This window comes from Acanthisitta chloris, unplaced genomic scaffold (genome assembly GCF_000695815.1).
Source record: "Acanthisitta chloris isolate BGI_N310 unplaced genomic scaffold, ASM69581v1 scaffold25014, whole genome shotgun sequence".
In the NCBI taxonomy this organism is placed as follows: domain Eukaryota; kingdom Metazoa; phylum Chordata; class Aves; order Passeriformes; family Acanthisittidae; genus Acanthisitta; species Acanthisitta chloris.
In genome coordinates this window covers 10,502-35,434 of record NW_008671361.1, presented here as the reverse complement: position 1 = coordinate 35,434, position 24,933 = coordinate 10,502, and the positions used below count along the sequence as shown (strand labels likewise).

The following is a 24,933-nucleotide window of genomic DNA, read 5'->3' as shown; positions in this document are numbered from 1 at the left end:
TTCCACTGTTCAGAATAATCTCAGAGGGATAAACAGAGGTTAGTTACTTAGTGATCACTTCTGTTCTGCTGCCATTTATTGCAATAAGAATCTGCACATGCATTTCTGTGTTTTTCAGATGACGTCACCAGCATCATCACCAGTGCAAAAAATGTGGTAGAAAGTGCTAAGAATACCACAGCTAATGTGTTGGATGAACTTCTTCCAATTCAAACAGATGTGGAAAAAATTAAGAGTACTTACGGAGGCGCTCAGACTGCTGGGTTCAGGAAAGCACTGATAGAGGCAAACAATTCAGGTATTGCAGGTGCTATGTGGGACCTGCCAAATCACTAATAGCTGAACATGGTCAGTTTTGCAGCAGAGGTTTTAGTCATTCAAAAGTTAGTCACATAGCCTAAGGTAGTATTCTGAGCTTCCTTTTTTGCCAGTAGAAAGGGACAGGCACAGCAGAAGGTGACTCAGGCCATCCTGTGGTAAATGTTAAAAGCTGGCACCATGACTGGTTTCTGAAGACTTGGAGGCCAGTGGCTAGCAGGGTAGCGCAGGGTTCAGTACAGGGTCCGATCCTGTTTAACATCTTCAATAATGATCTGGATGTTGGGGCAGAGTGTACCCTCAGCAAGTTTGCTGCATGTCACAGAATTGGAAGGTGTGGCTGATACACCAGAGGGTCGTGCTGCCATTCAAACTAGCTTCAACAGGCTGTGGAAATGGACTGACAGGAACCTCATAAAGTTCAACAAGTAGAAGTCTTGCACCTGAAGAAAAATAACCCCATGAACCAGTGTATGTTGAGCAGGTGGCCAAGCTTGAAAGAAGCTTTATAGAAAAGGACCCGGGGGTTCTGGTGTGCACCAAGTTGAAGATGAGCCAGCAATGTGCCCTTTGGGTAAAACATGGGAGGTTCCCTCTGAACATCACAAAACACTTCTTTCACTATGAGCATGGCTGAAGCACTGGCACAGGTTCCCCAGAGAGGCTGTGGAATTTCCATCCCGGGGAATATTCAAAAGCTATCTAGACATGATTCTGGGCTACTAACTTGTGGCTCTTCTTGAACACGGGTTGGACAAGATAACCTCCAGAGGTCCCATTCAACCTCAGCTACTCTGTGGTCCTGTGATTTTCTACTACACTGACTATAGAAGGGACCTAGAGAATTAGCTTAGGCTAGATGGCTGTTATGTGAAATTAAGTGAAATGAATTGCATAGAGCCTGTGCTAAATACAAAATAAGGGGCAATCACAATCCCAAACGACTTTGTTTTTCATCTTTTCTTCAGCTTTATTTGATAAAGTCAAGTGAGAGGAAAACATTTTAAGTAAGATAAATATGAGAGCTAGCCTGGCATGTTATTGCAGAGTTGTAAGCCATCCCTGCAGTTAGAAGACCAGCTTAGAAGTCATATTTGCAAAAAAAATTTATTTGCCGTCTGCATTATAGGGTTACAGTGTACTAATACTTTCAGGCTTTTTTTTTTTTTCAGTCACAGGAGATGAAAAATCTTTTCCTGTTTCAATGAAAGTTGAAATTCTCCTAGTATTTCCTTTTCTCCTGAAATAAACCTGCCCAGATGCTATAAGGCTCACTACTAAATTATGCTGACTAGCAGCCCTGACACAAGAATATAAGACATGCCCTGCTCAGTCTGTCTACCCCAGTATTCACTCTCTGACAATGGCAGCAGGATATGCTACCCAGGGAATGTACATAAGCTGGACCCCTGCCTGCTATCCTCATCCTCCCCTAGCATCCACAGTCACTGGATAATAATGTTAGAGACCACATCTCTGTTCTATTAAAACTTTTTTTTTCTGGACCTTTAAGACATTTTTGGAAGTGCTGATCCTGACTGCTTCTGCAAATACCTTTGGCTACAAATTTCAGGAGTACAATTAACTCTGTATAAACTGCTAGTTTTAGTGAGAGCTTCCTAATACTGTAGGACTAGTGAAAGGAGTTCTGTCATCGCCCTGCCAAGTTCTTTTCTGATAACAGTGTAATGATACCTTATTTTTGCATCTTGTTTTCTCCTCTTTTTCTAATATCAATGGCTTTTTTTTCTTTCATTGCAGTAACAAATTTGTCTGCACAACTTCCAGCTCTGTTTAACAAGATCAAGAGTATTAACCAACAGCTGATGCCAATAAGCAACATCTCTGAGAACATACATCGCATAAGAGAGCTGATTCAGCAGGCAAGAGATGCTGCAAATAAGGTCTGTCCTGAGTAATGCAATCATGCTTGACCTTAGTGGTTTGGACACACAACAGTACTTTTGTTCCTCTTTCTAGGTCATTTTGTTAAAGTGTGTGTGAAAGACCAGACATAAGTTTAATTCCACATTACCACCTAGCAATTAAAGTAACTGTGCTGATGGGAAGCATAATAAATTGTACATAAAAATGAGTGGATGCAGTAGCATACTGCTACATCTTTCTCCTGTAGGTTTTTTTTTGTTCCCAGGGCATGTCTGTAATGCTTATTTGTACAACAGCCTCTTGCCTTCCAAGGTACATTGTGATGGTTTTGGCAGCAGGGATAGAGTTGGCTCTGTAGCTTAGAGGCAGGGCTCTCCACCCACACGTGGCCAACTGAATGTTGACACTGACAACAAGGTTGTGTAGCCCTGTGGTCTCATTTCTCCATGTGCCCCAAGATGTTAGAAGTTGACTACTGGCATCCTCATATTATACTGCCCTTTGTCCATTTAAGCAACTGCTGTAATTGCTGAAGGGATAGCATGGTCTCAGGTCCCTAAGAAACATCCCTGAGGTCATCACAAATAAGCAACAGTTAAAATGAATGAGGAATCTGTGATCATGGTGTAAACAGCTGTAGTAGGATGTGTCTTTATAATATCAGAATTTTGTTATAATTCCCAGCAGACAGTCAGGTCCAGCTAAGTGAAGCATCAGGATCTGTATATACACATCTAAATAATTCATAGGCTTGCTCTTTGGAGCTGCAGGGCATATCCTTCTCTGTCTGTGTACTGAGGGTAACAGTTACTTGACAGAGGCACTGTAAGGATTGATTGATGTCTGGAATAAAAAGTGCTAAGTGATAAGTATTGATAATGCAGACTACTGTATTATCCAGTCTATTTCATAATTGTTTGGTAGGATCAGAGTCCAAAACTGTAGTAATTGATGGCTGTAACATGTCTAGGATGTGTAACAGGTTACTTTGCAATTAAGCAGAACAGTGAAGTAAGAATAGTACTAATAGATTATTATAATGTACTGAATTATGTTTTTCTCACCAGGTTGCTATTCCTATGAAGTTCGATGGCAACTCTGGTGTAGAGGTTCGACCTCCGAGCAACCTTGAAGATCTGAAAGGCTATACTTCACTTTCTTTATTCCTCCAAATACCTGAGGACTCCCAGAGAATATCAAATAAGTTTGTACTGTACCTGGGTAATAAAGATGTAGGTATATTTTGATATTTAATCAGACAACATGCTTTGAGAAACGGATGGGAAATCACCTATTTTGACTTAAGTTTGTAGCTAATGTTGGCCTATTGCTGTTGTGTGGCAGCAGAAGTGTTTAGTTCATTCCTTCACTGCCAAAGTAACTTGTCAGGTGGCTGACTGCTTTGCACTTTGATGGTTTCCTGTTTTGTTCCTTTGGAATTTACTTTTCCATCATGGATACCATCACACAGTCTTGTCAGAACTGACAGTTTCTGCAGCAGTCAGTGCAAACTCAGGCCAACTCCTGCCTCAGAACTTTGACTCTTTTCACAGTATAAGTCACTGTGAGTTTCACTGTTGGTTAATGAAAAAAGGTCACTTCAGTTTTAAAATTCAGTCCCTCGGTTCTTTAATTTCTTTCTCTTCTGAATATGTGGGATGATGCAGACCTGCTTTTGCATTCAGCCTTGCTCAAGCACCATCAAACATTTAAAAAATTTCCTGCATTTGGCTCCTAACTACATTTTTAAGTCTTGTTACCTGTGTCTGTAGTGAGTCTTGTGCATACACAGAAAGCTGTTTGAAGGTAGTTGTTCTACACTGGGTTTCACCTTTTTATCCCCTGAATAACTGGCCATGATACTCATTGACAGCATTTTAATTGTCACTTCTGAAATGCGGTATGTTGAAGAAATAAAATGTGAATTTTTTTGTAAAGTACCGCTCACAGTCACCTCAGTAGGCACAATTGTCCTTCTCTGAGTGTTGTTCTGAACATTGTTTTTTATTTCACAGATGTTTAGTCCAATTTTCAGTAAAGGTATCATGATTTCGTGGCTTTAGCTGGGGAATGCTACAAATGTGAAAAGTATTTGAGCTACTATTGTTAAAAAAATAAAAGCCACACATGACTTTTCAACTAACTTATAACTATATTAATTTAATCAGTGCAATACGTGAGATTTGAAATTTTTCTTCCCAGAACTGATAAACTGAATTTTCATCATTAGGTAGGTGGATTTCTTGTGACTCATGCACAGTACGATGTCTCTGAGGAAGTGCTGCTGTGTTTTACCTTCATTAACATTAATCAATTATTAATTATTATTTGCTTTGCTATTTTTAGGCTTCCAAGGACTATATTGGTATGGCTGTGAAAGATGGTCACCTTACTTGTGTCTATAACCTGGGAAGTGGTGATGAAGAAATAAGAGTGAAGTCATTGGTGACTCAAGGCCAAACTGAGGAAGCTGTTTTGGATCAAGTTAAGTTTGAAAGGTATAAAATCCACAATGCGCAACAATTTTCTCCAAAACCTGTTATGAACATTATTAGTGTGACGTGATATTTTGCCTGTCTGTTTTGGTTTTAGGATTTACCAGTATGCAAAGCTGAAGTACATCAAAGAAGCAACATCTATTTCTGCAAAGAGTGAAAGCCTGATGAGTACAGGCAAGAGCAGCAATGACACTCTCCTAAATCTTGATCCCAGTACTGTTGTCTTTTATGTTGGAGGATACCCACCAGATTTTAGGGTACAAAGACTTTCTTAGTGTTTTAAAGAGATTTCATGTTAATCATCCTGTTGTTCTTACAGGACAGGAATTAGCAGTCTTTCAAAGTATGTGTAAAAGTTTATCCCTGTCAGTAGAAATAGATGGGATGCAAGGAGATGTTACTTCCTACAGAAGCTGCCCGGCTTGTAGTATTCTAAAACTCAAAGAAGGGAGCATGATATTTCACCTGCTGAGGACAGCATGAAAGCAGTCCAGCCCTGCTAAGTATTGTTCCCAGTCCACCCATGTGACTCCACTTGAAACTGTGCTGCAGCACTCCTGGGCTGGAATCAGATGGTTTGGATATTATACACAAGGATATAATATTTTAATATATATTTTTAATGTCTTATTCTGTGTCTTAATAATATTTGCAGTAAGTCTTGGCAGTTAGATATGAATGTAAAATTTTTGTCAGCTGATGTTGATGGAATGTGCTTTGATGACTCTTGCAGCTTCCACGTAGTCTCGACTACCCTCGTTATGAAGGTTGCATTGAATTAGACAGCCTAAATGAGCATATCATCAGCCTTTACAACTTCAAGAGGACATTTAATCTCAATACCACTATAGCAACCCCCTGCAGAAGGTATGATATAAACACAGAAGCGTTTCACAGTTCTTGCCTTTTCATATCCAGGAGAACAACCACTGTAGCTAAACCAGTGGTTTTTTCCTAACTCTTGGTCCTTATTACATTCCTTAGAAAAGATCCTCAGGGATGGCATGATTCACATCTGTGCCAATCTCAGTCTGTTTAGATTTAAATGTTATAAAATCCAGACACAATTTGTGGACTGATGTACTCAGCTCCTTTATAAAGTAAATATGACATTAAATTCAAAGAAGGAGGTCACTAGTGATTTCCTCTCTAAAGACCATATGTGAATCTCATAGAAGCCAGTGGAAGGTTTTCTCTCTGCTTGGCTTAGATCTGAATTTGGGCCTTAAGCTTTTTTAAAATTATAATGGCAGTAAGTCCATATGGTAGTAGTTTTTGCTTTCATATATTCACACCTGACATTGAATTGTTACAGGTATAAAGAAGAGACTGACCAAAGCTATTTTGAGGGCACTGGGTATGCCAGTGTCGTACTGCAAGAAAAACCTGCAGGCTCAGTACGATATGAGGAGACAATTGCAACTACTGCAGATGAAGGCATCGTGTTTTTTGCAGAAAAAATGGTAATTTGTGGAATGCTTCTCTCTGTTTTGTGATCAAAGAACATCTCTCAAAATCTTGCCTATTCAAGAACACGTTAGATTTAGTAATAACTGTTAAGGAAATTGCTTAAAAGTGTTATTTTTGTCTGGAAAATGTGTAGATTCTGAGGTATGTTTAGTGTCATATGGTTTAGTTTTAGGTAGTTGTACAAGGAACAGGGCGTTGACTCTATGATCCTTATGGGTCTCTACCAACTTGAGATATTCTGTGATTCTACAGTGCCTGCTGTATAGTCACTTTGTCAAGGCTAAGAAATGAATCATTCCAAGTAGCTCCTCCATTAGGCCATGCAGAGAATTCAGAACTGGGGGCAAGAAAGGAGGAATGGAGAACACCTGGAGCTGATGCCAGATTTGTTTATAATAGTTTAAAGTAATTATGGTTGATTAGTGTAAGTTTTGGTCTGCTTTGTGTTATCCTTTCCTCAAAAAGCTATCTTGAAAAAATTAGATAGCTTCATTAAAATTATTTACATGACAGTGAAATATATATGGAATTGTGGCAGTTTAATTGTGTTGGTGTTTTCTTTATTGCAGGATCAGTTCATCAGTGTGCTCATTAAAAATGGCCATATAGTTTTTAGATACAAAGTTGACTCTGAACCTCCAAAAGAAATGGAAGGCAAAGCAACTGTCAATGATGGAACATATAGACATGTATGTAATTTTAAAGAATCAAGTGATCATTATTTGTAAAAATGCACATTAGCTGAAACTAAATATCCTGTTGTAAAGTTTAGTTGTGGACTTTTCCTTTTGTGTGCGGAGATCAAGTCACTGGCAATTAGTTTGGTCATGTAAAAATTAATCTTTCTACTGTTGTGCTTTACTAAAAATAAGTTCAGTTATAACAGAAAAAACACCAAAAAAACCTTTTGTCGGATCAATGCTTTAAAGAGCTCTGTACATTGAAATTATTGACATTAGTTTAATACTTGGTGTTTTCATCACCTAAGGGTTTATTTCATCAGAGCAGGCTGATCTTTATAGAGGTTACTTTTTTGTAGTTTTTTAGTTATTGCTTGTCTACTTAGCTTCAGTCCAGCTATTTTTGTAGTGCTGCCAGAGTGAAATTGTAAAGACATTGTTAAAACCTTTTGATTTTCATATTGATTCATTCTCCCTTTTCCCCTTAATAAATTTCTAACTAAATGGTGTAAGTCTCAGGGTTGAAGGAATCTTTATGCCCTACTGGTCAAGTTACCTTCAGCCAGCTGACTGACTTAGTCTTTGTAATAGGCAGTAGCTTCTGAATCTTCTGGTGCAAATAGAAGGCAATATCTGAATCTTAGGTGAGGTGTATTTTTAGGGCAATCTTTCTGAGGAAAATAAAACCTCACCCTATATTTGGATGGTGCAACATTTTCCTTAAGCATCTGCTTTGGCTAAATGCCCAGACTTTGCAAAGTACCTTTCAACTACTGCAGTTATCCTGCATTTAAGTACTAGTAAACAAGAGGAGGGAGACAAAAAAACCCACCATTGTGTCCTGCTCTGTGGGAGTACTTTTAATCTGCTAAATGATTTTTGTTTCTGCCTGGTGAATTCTCATTATTCCTGTATTTCAGATTAGTTTGTTATTTGTCCGAAATAAGAATATTGTTCGCCTCGGCTCTGATATTAAAGCCAACATACGTGTCTTCGATATCACTAAGTACTACCTAGGTGGAATCCCACCTCCTGTACGGGAACGGTGAGTAGCTATAAAAAGACTGTAATACACAGGCTTTGTATGGAAACTCCATCTAAACTCTTTCCTTAAACAATTTCTTTCACACTCTATATTGGTTATCTTATGTGCCATAAAAACCCAAGTGTATAGTACATGATCATCATCTGTGATTTTAGCTGATGGTGAGGTCTTTGTTGAAGTGTATCCTGAAAATTGGGGTGGATCAGCATGAAGTATGTGTACACAAGATTGCTCTTGTGCTCTTCTTCAGTTTCTTATATTTTCAGCATTTACAGGCTACTGTAGTGGTATGTGCTTTGAAATACCAGGTTATTGAATTCTTTCTTCCTTCCACTTCCTCAAACCAGCTTTAATATATCCACACCTCCATTCCGGGGCTGCATGAAGAATGTGAAAAACCCAGCCACTGCATCTGTTGTTTTTAATGAGACTGTTGGTGTCAGCAAGAAATGTTCAGATGACTGGAAGGTAACTAACAGAGTTCCTTAAAAACTTCTGCTGGAGTTCACAGACTTTGGTTTGTCTATAAAACCTGGACCATTATGTTTTACTTAGGTCAAAAATCATATTTGGTTAACATATGATGGCAATAAAAGAACCTGGGCTGGGTACGAAGATATGGAAGAAATAAGGCTCCACCCCTACTGTGATAGCTTGTTACAGCAAACAGTCCACCCTCTTATTTAATATTGTGTACAATTAAGAATTCCTATTTACTGTGTAAATTTGCTGGCTTCCAGATGCTGTTATCAATTAGGCCAGCATACTTAGTTAGTTAATACTACTCCAGATCTTTCCTCTTGCCAAGGTGCTTATGTGTCCTATTTAAATGACCTCTCAACCTTTTGTCTTGAAAGATCGTAACAGATTACTACCACCGAATTCTATCATTATAAGGCTATTGCTCCACTCATCTGATTGTTTTGTAATTGTTTTCTGTACACCCTTGAGTTTTGTCTTTTTGAGATGGGACAATGTGACGTTTCAGTGCTGGCTTAGCCAATGCTGCATGGAGAGATAAAAACTATCCTTCTGATTCTACTCACTGCTGCTTACATGGTGCATGATCTCATTTGCCCTTTTTACTATGGTATTGCACTAAACGTTTGTTCTCATTTGCTTTCCTTTTGTGGCATCTAAACGTTTCATGGAGTGATTTCTTTGCAGGCTATTTCCCTGTGCAGAGAACCTGATCTTCATTCTCTGTATAACTTCTCATGTATTAAAACGTGTTTTGTTCAAAAAGGCCCAGGTCCTATGACTCACACAGTTTCAGTTATGTAGCTCATCTGCACAGCTCCATAGTTACAAACCAATCCTCCAGCTACTCACTTTTATGTCCCCAAATGTGAAAACTTTCAAAGCCAGAGTAGCTAGAGATGAACAGCTCATTATACTCAGCAAGCCTCACCTTCCTTTAGAGTTTCTTAGTTAATGCTTAGTTAATTCAGTCAGTCTGTTGTGTACTGAAACAGTGATGCTTGTGGTTTGCCTTGTGCTTGGTTTTGGCTGGAGTCAGTCACAACTGTGTTGAGTAGGGCAGCTGTTCTCCTATGTTGCCATTTCTTCTGATTAAAAAGGAAATCACTGAAAGCATTATGATCTTACTTTCAGCTTGTCAGATCTGCAGCTTTCTCCAAGGAAGGAACACTGAGCCTGAGTGCAGCAGGTTTCCCATTTCCCAAGGATTTCCAAGTTGGCTTTGGCTTTCAGACCATGGCTTCAACGGGAATACTCTTGAATTACAATCTACAGGTATGAAACATGCTCAGCTTAGCATATGTGATTGGTTTTATCCCTGGACGAGTCATGTCAGTTTGCATAGTAAGTCTCCTGTAGATTCCTGTATTTTAAGGCAAGAAATGGCTATTACAGTCATCATTCAAGCATGGCATCTTTTATGTCATAGGCCAGAGAAAAGCATCCTGGCAACTTCTTCACTCAGCCAACATGCAGTTTGATAAGTAACTGAGCTTTGAACTTGAGCCTTCTGCAGTGTAGCTCATGCACCTAACACCACCATCCCAGTAGGAAAACTGTTGCCTAATAGAGTGGGCTGGAAATTTCCTCAGGAAAAACTGGCATTCTCTCCACACAGAAGTGCTACCATGATCAGATGTGCAGAGGAAAGGGGTAGATTTTGACTATGATCCCTCAGAAAGTGGGGAGGTTCAAGCAGAACCCCATTCTTGCTGGCTGTAGAAGTTAAAAAGTGAGAGCACACCAGGTATATAAGAAGTGCAAAACTGACTCCTGCTTTTTGCAAAAATAGACTAGTATTTTACAGAATTGTTTGGTATTCAGAGCACACAGATATTTTAAAACAGGAACTATGCTAACTGTGCAGAACTTGATGTAACATCTGGTACTAGATGACTGAGAAATGCAGATTTAGGGTAAAAAAATTTGTTTCCAACAAGCAACCACTGAGAACTGTATTAATGGCAGTAGCAGGAACTAAAGGCTCTTGCATTTAGCTGATCATTCTGTGGAATTCTTTTATAGCCTGATATTCTTAGCGTCTTTCTGACACCTGGATCTGTAACTGCAAAGATGCAAGAGAAGGAAATCAAACTGGAAAAGAAATATGAAGATGGGTCAATGCATTATGTGACAGTAATAAAAACAGGCAACAAGTGAGTCCAGTTATTTATCTGATTCTTCAGATGTTGTGGACAGAGAAAGACAATTCAAAGTTTTTGGGACTCATTCTTTGGATAAATGACTAAAAATGGCCTCTGCTATCAAAGGATACTCAAATAATGAAGGTCTATGAATGTGCACATTGATACCTGTAATGTTTCAGCTCTACCCCACTATGCACGTCTTTTATGGGTTGTGATGTTTGGACTACTTGTCTAGCTGGAGCTTTGGAGATTTTGGAGCTCTTCGCCTTACTGCAACCTTTACATGTGTCTCTGCAACACAGATGGTTAAAGGACAAGGGCAGAAGCAAATACTGTGTCTGTTTTTTCAGTAACGATCTGTTAGACATCAGAAGAGACAATTTACTGAAAAGCTCCTAAATCATACTGATTTCTGTTGAACCCATAAAAGGACCTAAGTGTTAGCTGAAGTGGAAAGTTTTGAATGGATGGCTGTAAGTTTGGATGATTATAACTTAATATTGTCTGTACTAGGTCAATGAGAGGTTTTTTGCGAATTTCCATTGGACCGAGATTTCACCATAGGACTGAAGTACAAGCTTCAACTCTTGCTCGGTATCTAGCATGGAAAGACAAAGCAGTTTCACAGCAGTCAATTGAGCATATACTGAAAAAGTCCTGGAAAATAATGAAGCTATAGCATAATTACAATGTAACAAGAAAACATATCTGTCAAATGGTTTTATATATATATATATATATATATGTATATGTATATCTATATAAAATTTAGTTTCATCTTTTTCTTTATATTCCATGCTTATTTTTATTCACTTTGTTTCAGATTATATCTGCTGGTTGATAACCAGTCAACATCAGTATCAGTTGACTTTCCCAGGACATTAAACTCAGAGGAATCAAACCTACCTATAATATTTGGTGGAGGTAACTTTGAAGGCTGCATCTCAAACATCTTTATAAGAAGGTATTTGGCCAGAAAAAAAGTTTTGTTTCATGCATTTTGGCCTGTTCTCTTTCTTTAATTGTATTACAATCACTTTTTTGCTAAAATGCTTTTCTTTTACATGTGTGAAGCCTTCATGAATGCATAAGGTTGTTGCCCTCAAATATTGTTTCATTCAGGTTTATTATACAGGGTATCGAGTTGTAATTAAATCTGCCGTTCAGATGCGAGGGAAGTTTAGTCTGAATCATACCTGTTTAGTAGTCTGTTAGCCAAAGAATGAGCTTTACATAGTGAATTGGAAATATTCCAAGAAGGCATCCAAAAAGATCTGCTAGATTTGTATTGTTATAGCTCCCCAGGGAGCCAGGAAATGAAGGGAGCAAAGCTACTGACAGAACCAAAACAGTTAGACAAACAAGTGAGAGCATTTGTATAGAAATTATGTGCCTGATTTAGGTTGTCTCTTTTATTCACGTGTTTGTCTGGTTATTAGAGACATCTTACAGACAAAATTTAGGAGAAAAAATAGGCATAAATATGTTTCTAGGAGAAAAGCATCCCTTGAGCCACAAATGATATCCCAGTGGGACTTTGTGTAAGCTACGTTTTGATGAGTATTTGTACATGTGTAGAGTTTACAAAAAAAAAAAAGTATTTTGATTTGATTGTCATAGAATCACAGAATGGTTTGGATTGGAAGGGACCTTTAAAGATCATGTAGTTCTACTCCCACCTGCAACAGGCAGGGACGTCTTCCACCAGACCAGGTTGCTCAAATTATGTCTTCATTTAAAGCACTGCAAGACAATGAATTAGCCTATATATTAACCTCCCCATCAGAAAACAGATTTGGAAAATTAATTCTAGTACAAAAATCACAGAATCACAGGTCAATTCACTTGCAAAAGGCCTCTGAGATCATCAAGTCCAACCTATGACCTAACACCACCATGTCATCTAGACCATGGCACTAAATGCTATGTCCAGTCTTTCCTTAAACACCTCCAGGGATGGTGACTCCATCTCCTCTCTGGGCAGCCTGTTCCAATGTTTAACAACCCTTTCTGATGTCCAGCCTGAACCTCTCCTTGTGCAGCTTGAGGCTATGTCCTCTTGTCCTGTCGCTAGTTGCCTGGGAGAAGAGACTGACCCCCACCGTGCTGCAACCTCCTTTCAGGTAGTTGAGAGTTTTAAGGTCACTCCCAAGCCTCCTTTTCTCCAGGTTAAACAACCTCAGCTCCCTCAGCTACTCCTCATAGGACTTGTGCTCCAGTCCCTTCACCAGCACTGTTGCCCTTCTCCAGACACACTCCAGCACTTCAAGGTCTTTCTTGTAGTGAGGGGCCCAGAATTGGATGCAGTACTTGAGGTGTGACCTCACCAATGCTGAGTACAGAGGGACAATCACTTCCCTAGTCCTGCTGGCCACACCATTTCTGATACAGGCCAAGATGCCATTGGCCTTCTTGGCCACTTGGGCACACTGCTGGCTCATGTTCAGTCACTGTCAATCAGCACCACCAAGTCCTTTTCCACTGATCACAGCTTTCCAACCACTCTGCCCCCAGCCTGTAGCACCACATGGGGTTATTGTGGCCAAAGTGTAGGACCCAGCACCTGGTGGTGTTTAGCCTTGTACTGTTGGTCTCGGCCTGTCTATCCAGCCTGTCCAGATTCCTCTGCAGAGCCTTCCTGCCTTTCAGCAGATTGACATTTCCACACAAATTGAAGGAGAGTTAATATTGTAGCTAGTCTGATTAAGTGAATGGAGTATGACCTGCATTGAAGAAGTTCAGGTTCTACTCCCAACTCTACCACCCTTCTCATAAACAACCAGATGCAAGGAGCTTTTGTTGCTCTTTCTAGTTGTAAAATGGTTTGTAATTTACTGATTAGAGATGCTGTGTACAACTTAGAAAATTACAGCATTGCTTGATATTATTCTTTATCACATAGGGAATTGATTTTGTCTGTCTTTCTGGTAATTTGGCTATAATACTAAAGCTACATATGAAGTTGTGATGGCTTTGCCCCTCAACAAACCTCATTAGAGCATCTTATATAAGGAGAGAGGGAATCATTGTGTGAACAGGACCTGATATTGCCATTTTTTCTTGATCTGACACTGGTTATGCATAATTAACCAGCAAAGTTTTGTAGTCTGATTCAGAAATCTTATTCAATCAAGTGCTGTCATTTTTTTTCTCTCTCTTCAATGGCAAGATATGTTTGTGCTTTTTAAATAAATAGCACAAAATACAAGAATAAAAACATCAGCACTTTTTCATAGCCAAAAAGAAATGGACAAATACAAATACTTTATACAGCATTGAACCTACATTTTTATTGAAAAATAGAAGTCGGTACTTTAACATCAGGTCACTGAGAAATCTGTTTGGTACAGAACACAGTTTTACAGCTTATTGCTGATTATACTAAACAAAAGGAATGCTGCGTCACAGCACTTTCTGCTCTCATCACTCCAGGACATATCAGCTCCCCGAGGTTCAAAATCTCATCAATTATACTGAAAAGACTGGTGTATCCCTTGGAGCTTGCCATAAATACGAGAACCTTCAATCAATGCTGCTGAAGGAATATAAAAATCCTCTCCAGTCTAAGATGCTCAAGGTATGCTTATTGTTGCTGTCATCTTCGCTCTGTATTGATGCCAAGGCTTTGTCTGCACAGCCATAGTTTGTAGAACTGAGATTCAGATGTTACTGTTTTCCTTCCATCTCACGTCCGAAGCAAGTTCTTACTGTGATGGGGTTTCATGCTAAACTCACATCTGTCCAGAATGACAACAGCTTCTCTGTCATTTAGAGGAGGCTGTTGACTGCCTCAGGTGGGAACTCTTAAATATGTGCATTGAAATGTGTTTTTTTTCATGTACATGCATAGTAAATGTTTCAATTCCATCTTACATGCACAGAATGAAAAATACCTTGATTATTTGAATGCTGATAATGCACAAAACCACACTATACCAAATCAGTTACATGTCAGCAGTGAAGCATATCTCCTTGGAAGCATCCCCAAAAGTTTCATAGCCTACATGTTTTCTCCACTGTCATCTACAGACAGGTAATACAAATGTTCTCTTTTCTCCTAATACTTGAATTGTCAAAGCTGTTTGAATCTTTGGGTGCAAAGCATTAGGAATTTCATCTTGCTTATGTCTTAGGTCATAACAGAAGGATGGTTCTAAAGGTTCAGACATTTTTCTTCTATGCTAACATTATACCTAAACTGAGTAGGTTGAGTCAGTTGTGGTGGACAGTTACACTGCATATTGATGCCCATTCTTAAGTCTGAATGTGTCAAGCTTGTTTCACATTCAGAAATGCAGGGAGCGTGGAATGCCGTGATTCCACCCAAATGGCTTTCTGCATTTCACAAATAGAGTTTCACTGACATTTTTCTGGAGAACAGAAAGGATGCAACAACTAACAAAACAGACCTGTACTTGAATGTGCTTACTTTCCACTGCAGGTTACATGTTTCTGTAGATGTACGGACTCAATCATCAAGAGGATTAATAGTTTTCATGGAGGAGAGCTCTGAGGACTCTTATATATCTCTCCACATTTCAAAAGGACGTTTTGTCTTTTCACTTGGCTCTGGAGGAAAACAAGTAAAAATCAAAACCAGTATTAAATACAATGATGGGCAATGGCACACGGTAAGTAGAATGGCACAGGAGCTGTAGCAAAAGCACAACTAGCATTGAGCAGACACAGCCGATTGAATTTTTAAGATATTATTTTGGTCATCTGAAGTTAATTCCTATGCCCTGGAAGTTCATGTGATTGACAGGTCTCTGTTATGAGACAGCTTATTGAGACTGATGGTCCAAGCATGTTACTTTCAGATCATATATTTCAACAATATGGTGTCTTAAAATTAAGACAAAGATAATCTCCGGTGTGTTTCATCGGCCTTTGTGGTTTTCACTCTGTTATGTTTGCACCCTGGAAAGGTGGTCTTCAGCATAGATGGGCAGAGTGCCCGCCTTGTTGTCGATGGCCTAAGGGCCCAGCAGAGAAGATTAGCAGCAAATTCTGCCATCAACATTAGGTCACCAATCTACGTGGGAGGGCTGCCATCACTGAAAAAAAAGGTAAGGAATTCACACACACACACACACACACACACACTCCCCATGCTGCACTTGCTACATGTGAAAGTGTTAATATGCAGGATGTCCGTGCTGAAAAGGTTTGGGTGGGTATTTCCAAGCACTGAGTGAGCACCATCTGTGACTGATGTTTTCAGTTGTTCATTACCTCATTTCTCCTCACCTGTTCATGCAGCCTTCAACTGGGCCCATATTTTCATCATGTCTGGCTGAGATACTGATGACAACCATGTACTATTTTCAATTGCATTCTTTAAAAGTAGAGAAGATCAAAGTCATGTTTGTAATTCCAGAAATGCCATCTTCCCATAGAATATTTACCTCATTGGACTAAACAATAATCTGCAGAGAAGCAAAGGAATCATTCTCATTAAGGAATTGTGAATGTAGAACTAGATTTTACTCTGAAATGTTTGCTTCCTATTTAAAAATGATTAATGATCCAGGGCATTTTATAAAATCAGATTTGATTAAACAGGCACTTTGGAAGGGAAGGATGTATTTGGGATTTCGCAACTCCTGTTGCATTGTCTTTTTTGATACATCATTGGGAAGTATCTGTTCTACAAGCAGGAGTTATATTAACTCCAAGTCAACTGTTACTTTCATGTTTCAAGCTCTATTTTAGAATTTTGGAATACCTTTTCACTGCCTCAGCGATGGGGTTTAGGTGCTTTTAGCACTATTTGGCTTTCTACAGTCCAGCAGGACTAATGTTTAGTATTATTTTTTGTAGTATTACTAAAAAAAATTGCCATAATGCTTTAATATTTATGTTTTGAAATATCCTTTCAGAATATACCAACGAAGAGTTTCAAGGGTTGCCTGAGGAATTTTAAGGTGAATGAAAAAGTTATGAGTGCACCTCAGCAAAAAAACGGTGTACTTCCATGTCCGGATGTTCCCAGGGACACAGGGATGCATTTCTTCAATGAAGGAGGATATATCACCGCTGGTAAGATGTGTAGAGATTATGGTATATTGAATTATGTCTGCAGTGTGTACATGTATGCATTATTTTATTTATTTCTATGTGGGTTTCCAATCAATCTCCTGCTATGACCATTCCTCTACTTGCTGTTTAATTCTCCACAGGTAATTTGCTGATGGGCTTGGATTTTAGGATTGTATTTACCATTCAACCAAGGCATTCAACAGGTGTACTCCTCCATGCTGGAAGCAAGCGAGACAACTACTTGACTATTTACATGGAAGGAGGAAAGGTAAGTACAGACTGTGCATCTGTTGCATGTATTACCCTCATTCAGCGGGGGCCTTTCTCTGCCCTTTTTCTGCTGCACTTTTCTTTATCACAGTATCTTAAAACATAACTTTTTTACAGGTCATTGCTGCTGGAAATAGTGGTGCTGGAGAATTCCAGACATCAGTCACACCCAAGAAACCTCTGTCTGATGGACAGTGGCATACCATTGCAGGTATGTTGTACATAGCAGATCTTCAGAGGGATGGTGGGCACAGAGCACTGTAGCTTCTGACAGTTACTAATCATTTCACTTCTGTTTATTCTGAGAACACTCTTTAGAACCATGGAAGTGTCTCACATTAATTCAAGGCTTTACATAAGATTTTCGCGGGGCTGTGTTAAGCCCCAGACTACCTAGGTGTGTCAGTCTGACTTTGAATGAAAATATAATCTCTTTTTGCTATGAGTTATATTTCAAGACAGATGCTATTTAAAAACAGTGCCATATCTAGCTGATCCTTTAATGGGCTTGTGAAAGAGTTCTCATTTCCCTGCTTCTTTGCAGTCTCTCAGAAGGACAACACTGTGCAGCTAGAGGTGGGCACAGAGAGAAACTATACCACTGGACTTCGACCCTCTCCTCCTAGACGTGTGCATCTGCCACTCCACTTTGGCAAAATTCCAGGTAGTATTATTGCTTCTTATTTTTTCATCTGTCTACTGGCTTTGTTTCCTTTCCGAAACAAAGGTTCCATTCATGCATGAGGTCCTATATCATTCCCCCTCTTTTGAAAGCCTTGCAACAATTTATGTTCTTTCAAATAATTCTCATTAACTTGGTCTTTCTACCTCATCTTTTTGTAGCAAATTTGCACACCCCGTGGATTCCAGTTACAGATCCATTTTCTGGATGCCTTCGAGATATTAACATCAATGACAAGCATGTCTCCACCAGGAGGATTTCAGAGATTCATGGTATGGTGAATTTGCATGGGTGTTCAGTGAAGTAATTCTGCTGTTCCAGTCATCGTGCACCCATCAGGTTGGATCTGCTGAAGTACTGTGTGAACTCCCCTTTTGCTGATCACCATGTCACTGCCATCAGGCTGGTTATTCTCAACAGCCAGTGAGCAAATGCGTCCTCTGGATGTGGACTGTGCCAAAGCGAGTGAGAAGTATTTGCTTTGATAAACTCCCTTTTAAATGTTATTGATTTCCAAGATAATCTGTTGTGCCTTTTGAAATATGTGCAGAAAATATAATTGTATATACCCTACTGGGCCAAATTCTGCTCTCACCCACAACAGCTTAGACTTGAGCAGCTCTAGTGTCTTAATTTTGGAAATTTGCCTTAATGTTGGTCATCTTGAGAGCAAATTTGATCCATTAATATAATTTTATAAAAAGATAAATCTCTTTTTTTGGATTGTCATTTATACAGAAATGTACATTAATGTTTAAAGTAATAATAATAATAATATAAATGGAGTTTGAAGCACTTTAAGGAGTGAAACTCTGGGAGTTTGTTACAATGTTAGGAATTGTGGGGCCAAATAAATGCAGGATGTTCTGAAACCCACTCATTTTCTTGTTTGCTTGTTTTAACCTGGTGTGTCTTTTATGTGCTTTTTACAGGCTGCTATATCCTGCTTGCATTTTGCAAATATTTCTGTTGCTTTAAGAAGCTGAAATTCCTGAATAAGCAGCTGTCCATCATCTCTGCTCATTACAATTTGGTTAACTATAAGTCTCAGAAAGGGACTCATTTTTCTTGCAATCTTCAGAGCCGGAAAGTCTCCTCCATAGGCACTTTTTTTTTCCTAACTAAATGAAGACAAGTTATATCAAGAATAGCAGCTGTACTTGGTGCTGTTACGTAGCATGACTTGCAGGACTAAACCAGCAAAACTGTTTTCTTTTACATTCAAATATTTGTACTTTGTTGTGACCCATGGTGGAGCGTGGGGAACCTGATTTGCTTTATTCTTCTGAGTAGAGGTCTGGGCTGAATAGACTTGACATGGTTTCTTCTTCCCCTGTCATTCAGAATCATAGTTTTTATAGTTACTTCCCCCCAGCCCCCAATGCCCTGATGCCAACCCTCTTTTGCAAAATTAGAACGTTTCCTAAGGCTGGTCCTCAATGTAGACAGGCATGCAAACAAATCCTCCTTCCCACCTAATGCTCCTACTTTCCACTCTCTTCTTGCTCAAGGTGCAGCAGTGTGTCCTTGGTGTGTTTGAAAGGAGGTGCTAGCTGGACTAATAGAGGAAGATGCTAGATCAATAGGCCTTATGGCTTTGGTCATTAATCCTTGTCAAATGCAGCATGCAAAGCTTGCAGCTTTGCAGGTCCTTTACAGCAAAAGTGTCAGAAAGCTGTTCAAACCAAATCTGGTGTTGCTTTCTCTTTTATGCCAACTTTTTTTTACAGGCAAATCTATGTCCATGCAGAGGTTTTTCAGCTGTAGGGCTAGTTTTGGAGGGAATGGGGTGCCATGAAAGCATGTTGGGGGTTTGAGGCCTGCAAAGAAGCAGAGGATTGGCACATCATGGAAAGCCCTCTCTCTGGAGATGCTCTGCAGAAACAGCTTCTCCTGTTTGGCTGCCAGACACATGGGACAGAAACACCTGTCAGCCTAGAGGTGATGGAGTTCGGAAATTGTCTTTTCAGATAGCAACAACTGAATCCTTTCTACCTGTAAAGCCTCTGAAGCAGATTGTTTAGTACGCAGGTGGAAACACTCGATTTACTGACCTTGGTTGACACTCAATGTTTCCACAAGGAGAAAGGAAGATCAGTTAAATTTTATCAAGCACTTCTCTAGGAGCATTCCAAATATCATGCCCACCAGACTGCTCTCTGAAGCAGATTGACTCTAATCACAAAAGTCTTTTCTTTTTTCTCTTCCCCACCTCAGAAAAAAACCACATAGCAAGGATTTTTTCTGGAGCCAGTCCTGGATTTCAATTCCCTTCCATCTGATTTTATTTTATCAGAAGTTGTTTTAATGCTGACAAGAAGAAATGAAAAATGCATAAAGAGTTGAGTAAATGTAAGATATAATGATCAGTAAGTATTAATTCCAATACAATACTAATGCATAACAGAAAGTAGGAAAGTCTCTCTGGTTTTAAAGTTCTTGGTGGTTGTTTTTTTCCCCACCTTGTTTTTCAGTTGTATTGTTTCCATAGGGTCAGGTTGTCACACATTATTGGGACAATTGATAAAAGCCAACTAGAGTTTCAGGTTTTGTACTTTAACATTGATAAATCTATATCAGGGCTGATGAGCACTTAGTAAAATGCCTTTTGATCCTGAAGAGCCAGTGGATAATCTTTACACGAGGAAAGAAGCTGTCCTGTTTTGAGTGATGAAGAATTTTTTTATTATTGTAGAAATCCACATGGATGCCAAACTGTATTTCATGCATTTTCTGTTCTGTGCTTAGAATATTCTGATTTATTTTTTTCACATGGGAAACTTCCAGGAACTTTTGGGAAACAGCCTGGATTTTCAAGTATTTCAGTCATAAATGGTAGACATAATTTCACATGTAAAGGTTCCTCCTATTCAGGTTCATCAGGAAAGATCTTTGTTAAAGGAAAAACAAACAATTCTCCCCATACATTTTACAAGAGTCACTAATCTTGTATTAAAATATAGTGTGATGAGAATAACATTATGAGAATAAATAGCGATGTTAGCCTCAGGTTTGTACCTGAGGAAGGTTTTGAAAAGTTTAATGAAAAAGGATCAAAGATCATGATCAGTAGACTGAGAGTGCATGGCTGAAACAAACACACTCTTTTACAGTGCATAAAGAGCTCAGCTGAATCCCAAATCAATTACATAAGGAGAGGAGATTTCCTCTTTAGACTAAACCACCGGTATTGTTAGTGTCAAATCTCACTCTTGTCCATGTAAGTATCAAGGGCAAAGGGTTCTCATCCAGTTAATTTGGATTAGATTTAATAGGATCATGTTATCTGAGGCGGATGACACCAAGGTCTGTGAGTTTCCGTTTATTATAACTACAAAACAGCCAGATTAACAGGGGATGAAAGACAGTTAGGAAGGCTAACACTGAGAACTGGCAGCAAGTAAAGTGAATCGGATCACAGGACACTGTAGAAGGAAATATACATTCACTGTGGAAATGAAATCACATATATATATATAAAAGAAAAACATATTTCCTTTTCATTGCATATAAATGATACTGTAACTTTTGTTTCTCATAACAAAAGCTTCCAATTAAAACTTTCAACACTCTTCCTGTACCTAAGCCTGAAGGTCCATGCTTTTGTTACTGTGAAGCTTTCATATAAAACACAGAGCCATTAACTTTTCACTGTCAGCAGCAACATGAATTGGGTGAGTTAACTTTCTCCAGTTTTGTAACCACTTCTTTGGAGTCTCCTGTGAGCCATTTCATTTTAGGTCTCCCATCTTTGCCTCTTCATGAGTCCTCTGTGGATTATTTTGGGTATTTTTCTCTCCTCTGCTTCCTTTTTGCCCCTCATAAAACAGCCCGGAAAATGTGGTCTTAGTGAAAACACTATAAATGCATTATGGCTTTGTAATGAGCTCCTCCCATGCTTTTTGCCTCTTACCATTCTCTTTGTGGTTTCCTCGTTTTTAAAACACTCCTGCATCTTTGTCTAATGATGTAAGGAAATTTAGGGCACAATGGTCCAGCCTTCTGTAAACCTGTCTGCATTTTCTAAAAATACATTAAATGGACATAAAGCAAAATGAACTGCTTTATGCTAAAGGGAATAGTGCTATAATACAATATTACGGCTTCACTGGAAGCATTAAGACTGCAAGGTAGAAACATAACGTAAACATCCTTTGTGCAGCTGACCCAGACATCTTAAAACTGGAAGAGGCTGGTCATTGCCTGAGCTGCAATGAAGCATCCTCTGAGTATAAAGGATTGCAAGCAAAATAACCAATAAGTCTTTATGTTCTCTCTGTCAATTTGGGGGGTCCTCTGTAGCAAAGAAACCAAACTATGACCTGTTGTTCATATTGTACTGTGCCTCCTGGTTTGCAGCTGATAGCACAGGATTTTTTTTTAAACACACTCCTATCATTACTTTGCACCTCATCTAGTTACTGTGTTTCCTATGGTTGTTCCAAATGTGAAGCACATGTGCAATGTTCCATGAGAAACAGTTTCTTTGTTGAGGTGTCACCTGCTCCTTGAGGAAGATCGAGCACTGCAGCTTTGTCACACAGAATCAAAAGAGAGATAGTTGGCATCATGATCTTTTGTCTGTTCAGTTATATTTAAATCGGGAGCAACAACAGATTTCTCCATTGTGTGGGAGCCTATGTCTCAGACTCCTGTCACAGGAGGACTATGCACTGGTAAGAATGAATAATTACATTCATAGGTATGACTGTGATTTATAAATTAATATGGAAGGAGACTTAGACTTTCAATCCAGAAAGAACTATTCAGATCTGGGTTTTGAAGCTTGGAGGCATAACGAAGAAAAACGTTTCAAAGGAGAGAGAAATAAATTACTCTGTGTCCAGCCAGCTCTTGCACACACAGTTTTAATCAACAAGGTGTTAATAACATAATAAGCCAAAATCCATCAGCAAGAGATAGAACTTAGTAGAGGAGTTATATTGTTAGGTAACATCACCTATGATTAATATTAATTTTAGATCCTTCTGATTGCTTTCTGATCATAACTACTGTCTACTGTCCCAATGCTGCGAACCTGGAGAGCCAGTAATACACCCAGGTGCTGCTTCCTCTGGCAAAGTCAAAGGTTCTAACTAATAAAATTTACCTGAGAACAAGGTGTCAGATCAGTAATAAAGTTCTAACTTTCCCTTCTCCGTACTCAGTTAAATCAAAGGTGATGGCATACCCCTGGTGACAGTAACATAAATAGTAAAGAAGCTAAAGTACTCTGAGATATTTTCCAGGAAAACACGTAGGCATGATTCAAAGTTCAGTGGTTTAGTGAAAACATTGAACCTCTTCACAGGACTTTGGTTCACATAGCTCATTAAAACCTGCAGAAAATCCTACAGGCAGTCTATAAAAATGTGTTCTAAGACATTGCCAAGGTTTATAGAGAATAGTTATTACAGATTAATAACTATTATGGATTAATAATTAACTGTGTAATAAAGGGCAGCACACATTCTCCAGAAAACCTAAGATAACCTTTTTATGTAAATATCCTTAAATGGAAACTTTACACAAACACAAAGGGCAGTGGCATCAGCAGTAGGAGTGGAAGCAAGGGGACCATGCAGATTAAACTCTTCTCTCTGATGAGTGTCAGCAGTGAAGGCATTGCTCAGAGGAGCTCTCTGGACACCATCCATGAGCCAGCCAACCTGGACACCAAAGACTTCACTGAGGCTCAGCCTTTTCCCACACTGCTCAAAATCAGAAGTAACTGCAGTCATCCCACTCTGCCTTTACCAGGTTAAAAGAAAAGAAAACCCTTCTGGCAATTTCATTATCCCACCATGCAGAAGAGTAGGAACAAATTTTGGACTGGTAGATGTACTTAGTCAGGCTCTTGTAACTTGATATGGGCATGCTAAAGGAAGGTAATGTTCCCAAAGCTGAGCCACTTAAGAGGACACGTGATCGCTCAATCTATGTATATTGCATTTATCACAAAAGATAAAACCAAATCAACATGATGTATATACTCAGCACAAATTTAATTCAAAACAGACACCACAAAAACACTAATGATCATCACTATTATTTAATTAACATGGAATGAATAGGTTAAATCTTCCAAAGAGACACTGAATGCCATCAAACAGAAGAAAGGCCAGGTGCATGACTGGTATAAATCAACATGTCTCTGTTGTTCCTGGATCTGGGCAGATAGGACAAAAGGATCTCATTGTGTTTATGCAGCTTATTGTTTTTAAATGTTGGGAACAAAATACATAGGAAACATAGGGAACACAATGCTTTATGAAAAGGACTTTGCTGCAAAGAGTTAAAGAATTGAAAAATGTTTCAGTTTACTTTCTGTGGAAAAATATTCTATTATTTTTAGGCAGTAGAAAAAAAGTCTAAAAACCAGATGCAAGCCTAGAAGGTAGATAGAAAGAAAAAGACTTTATAGATGAAGAAGACAAGGTATGTAGGAAAAAGTAAGCCTTGGTACTGCTCAGAAAAAGCTTACCCCTGCCAAGGGAAATGTCTGTAGCAGAGAAGCTATTAGAAACTGTGACAATTGTTAGGCTGACCGGACAATTTAGGGCAGATGGTTGCAGCAAGCAGCCCAGCCACTGCTCCCTTGAATCCGAGACTCAGTACCATGCCTCTGGCTGCTCCTGTGTGCCTGCATGGCATCCTGGGTGCTCCAAACTCTTTGCAGCCTGGCCCTGGTGCTGTGCTGGGAGGAGAGCTGAGGGGAACAGCTTTTCTCAAGCTTCACCTCTTTTCTGACCTGACGCTCAATCTGTGAGCTCACAAATATCTGTCTGCAATGGTGAGCTTGGAAAAATGGTTGGACAGGCCGAGCATATGACAGGAAAGAAAATAGCACGAAGCTGCCACTCCTGCCCCTTTTATTCTGCTCTCTGACCCTTGTCCTTTTGTTTGTTGTACTTAGTATAATGGAAGGGAACATCTGGACTCTAGTGACAGCAACCGAATTTGCATGCATATAGCAGATAATTAAGCACGTGTCTATGTGCAGCTGCAAAGAGCAATTAGTCATAAGATAGCTCTGCACACCCCTTCCTGCCTATTCTGTTCCCCTCACAGGGCCCTCACGCTCAGCTCTGAGGGGCACTGAGCACTGGCCTCCCTTTTGTTTGTGAAGACAGTTGTACAGCTGAGCTTAAACCCTTCAGTATTACTTTGAATAGGATGAACTTAGTCTATCTGTCAGTTTCTAGCAGAAACTGCTTTCTGCATGACACACAATGCAGTGACCCAAACCAAACTATCCATGCCTGCAACCCAACATAGCTGGGATAGGCAGGTTTTGTTCCTAGTTCCTTCCTCTCAGATTTGAGGAAACTGAGCTCTGGAGAGTCAATTCTGACTGCTGATATTTTCTGTGGCTGACCGTTGCCTCTCTGCAGTTGCTCAAGGCAAATACTCT

The 24,933-nt window shown here is 39.3% G+C and overlaps 1 protein-coding gene across 1 annotated transcript in view; it reads left to right on the top strand.

Moving 5' to 3' along the window:
* The window catches only part of LAMA3 (laminin, alpha 3), a gene marked incomplete at its 5' end in the record, with an annotated part of 108,484 nt that extends 90,658 nt beyond the window's left edge, over positions 1 to 17,826 (top strand). Inside the window, 22 exons of the mRNA XM_009074074.1 lie at positions 119 to 298; positions 2,080 to 2,222; positions 3,273 to 3,437; positions 4,552 to 4,703; positions 4,798 to 4,960; positions 5,437 to 5,570; positions 6,019 to 6,166; positions 6,743 to 6,862; positions 7,774 to 7,898; positions 8,246 to 8,366; positions 9,513 to 9,653; positions 10,404 to 10,534; positions 11,349 to 11,489; positions 13,958 to 14,102; positions 14,407 to 14,558; positions 14,967 to 15,156; positions 15,454 to 15,594; positions 16,408 to 16,567; positions 16,708 to 16,835; positions 16,955 to 17,048; positions 17,382 to 17,501; positions 17,681 to 17,826. Coding sequence (XP_009072322.1) covers positions 119 to 298; positions 2,080 to 2,222; positions 3,273 to 3,437; positions 4,552 to 4,703; positions 4,798 to 4,960; positions 5,437 to 5,570; positions 6,019 to 6,166; positions 6,743 to 6,862; positions 7,774 to 7,898; positions 8,246 to 8,366; positions 9,513 to 9,653; positions 10,404 to 10,534; positions 11,349 to 11,489; positions 13,958 to 14,102; positions 14,407 to 14,558; positions 14,967 to 15,156; positions 15,454 to 15,594; positions 16,408 to 16,567; positions 16,708 to 16,835; positions 16,955 to 17,048; positions 17,382 to 17,501; positions 17,681 to 17,826 — 3,140 coding nt within the window. The remainder of the gene's footprint in view (positions 1 to 118; positions 299 to 2,079; positions 2,223 to 3,272; positions 3,438 to 4,551; positions 4,704 to 4,797; positions 4,961 to 5,436; positions 5,571 to 6,018; positions 6,167 to 6,742; positions 6,863 to 7,773; positions 7,899 to 8,245; positions 8,367 to 9,512; positions 9,654 to 10,403; positions 10,535 to 11,348; positions 11,490 to 13,957; positions 14,103 to 14,406; positions 14,559 to 14,966; positions 15,157 to 15,453; positions 15,595 to 16,407; positions 16,568 to 16,707; positions 16,836 to 16,954; positions 17,049 to 17,381; positions 17,502 to 17,680) is intronic.
* Between the last annotated feature and the right edge of the window lie 7,107 nt (positions 17,827 to 24,933).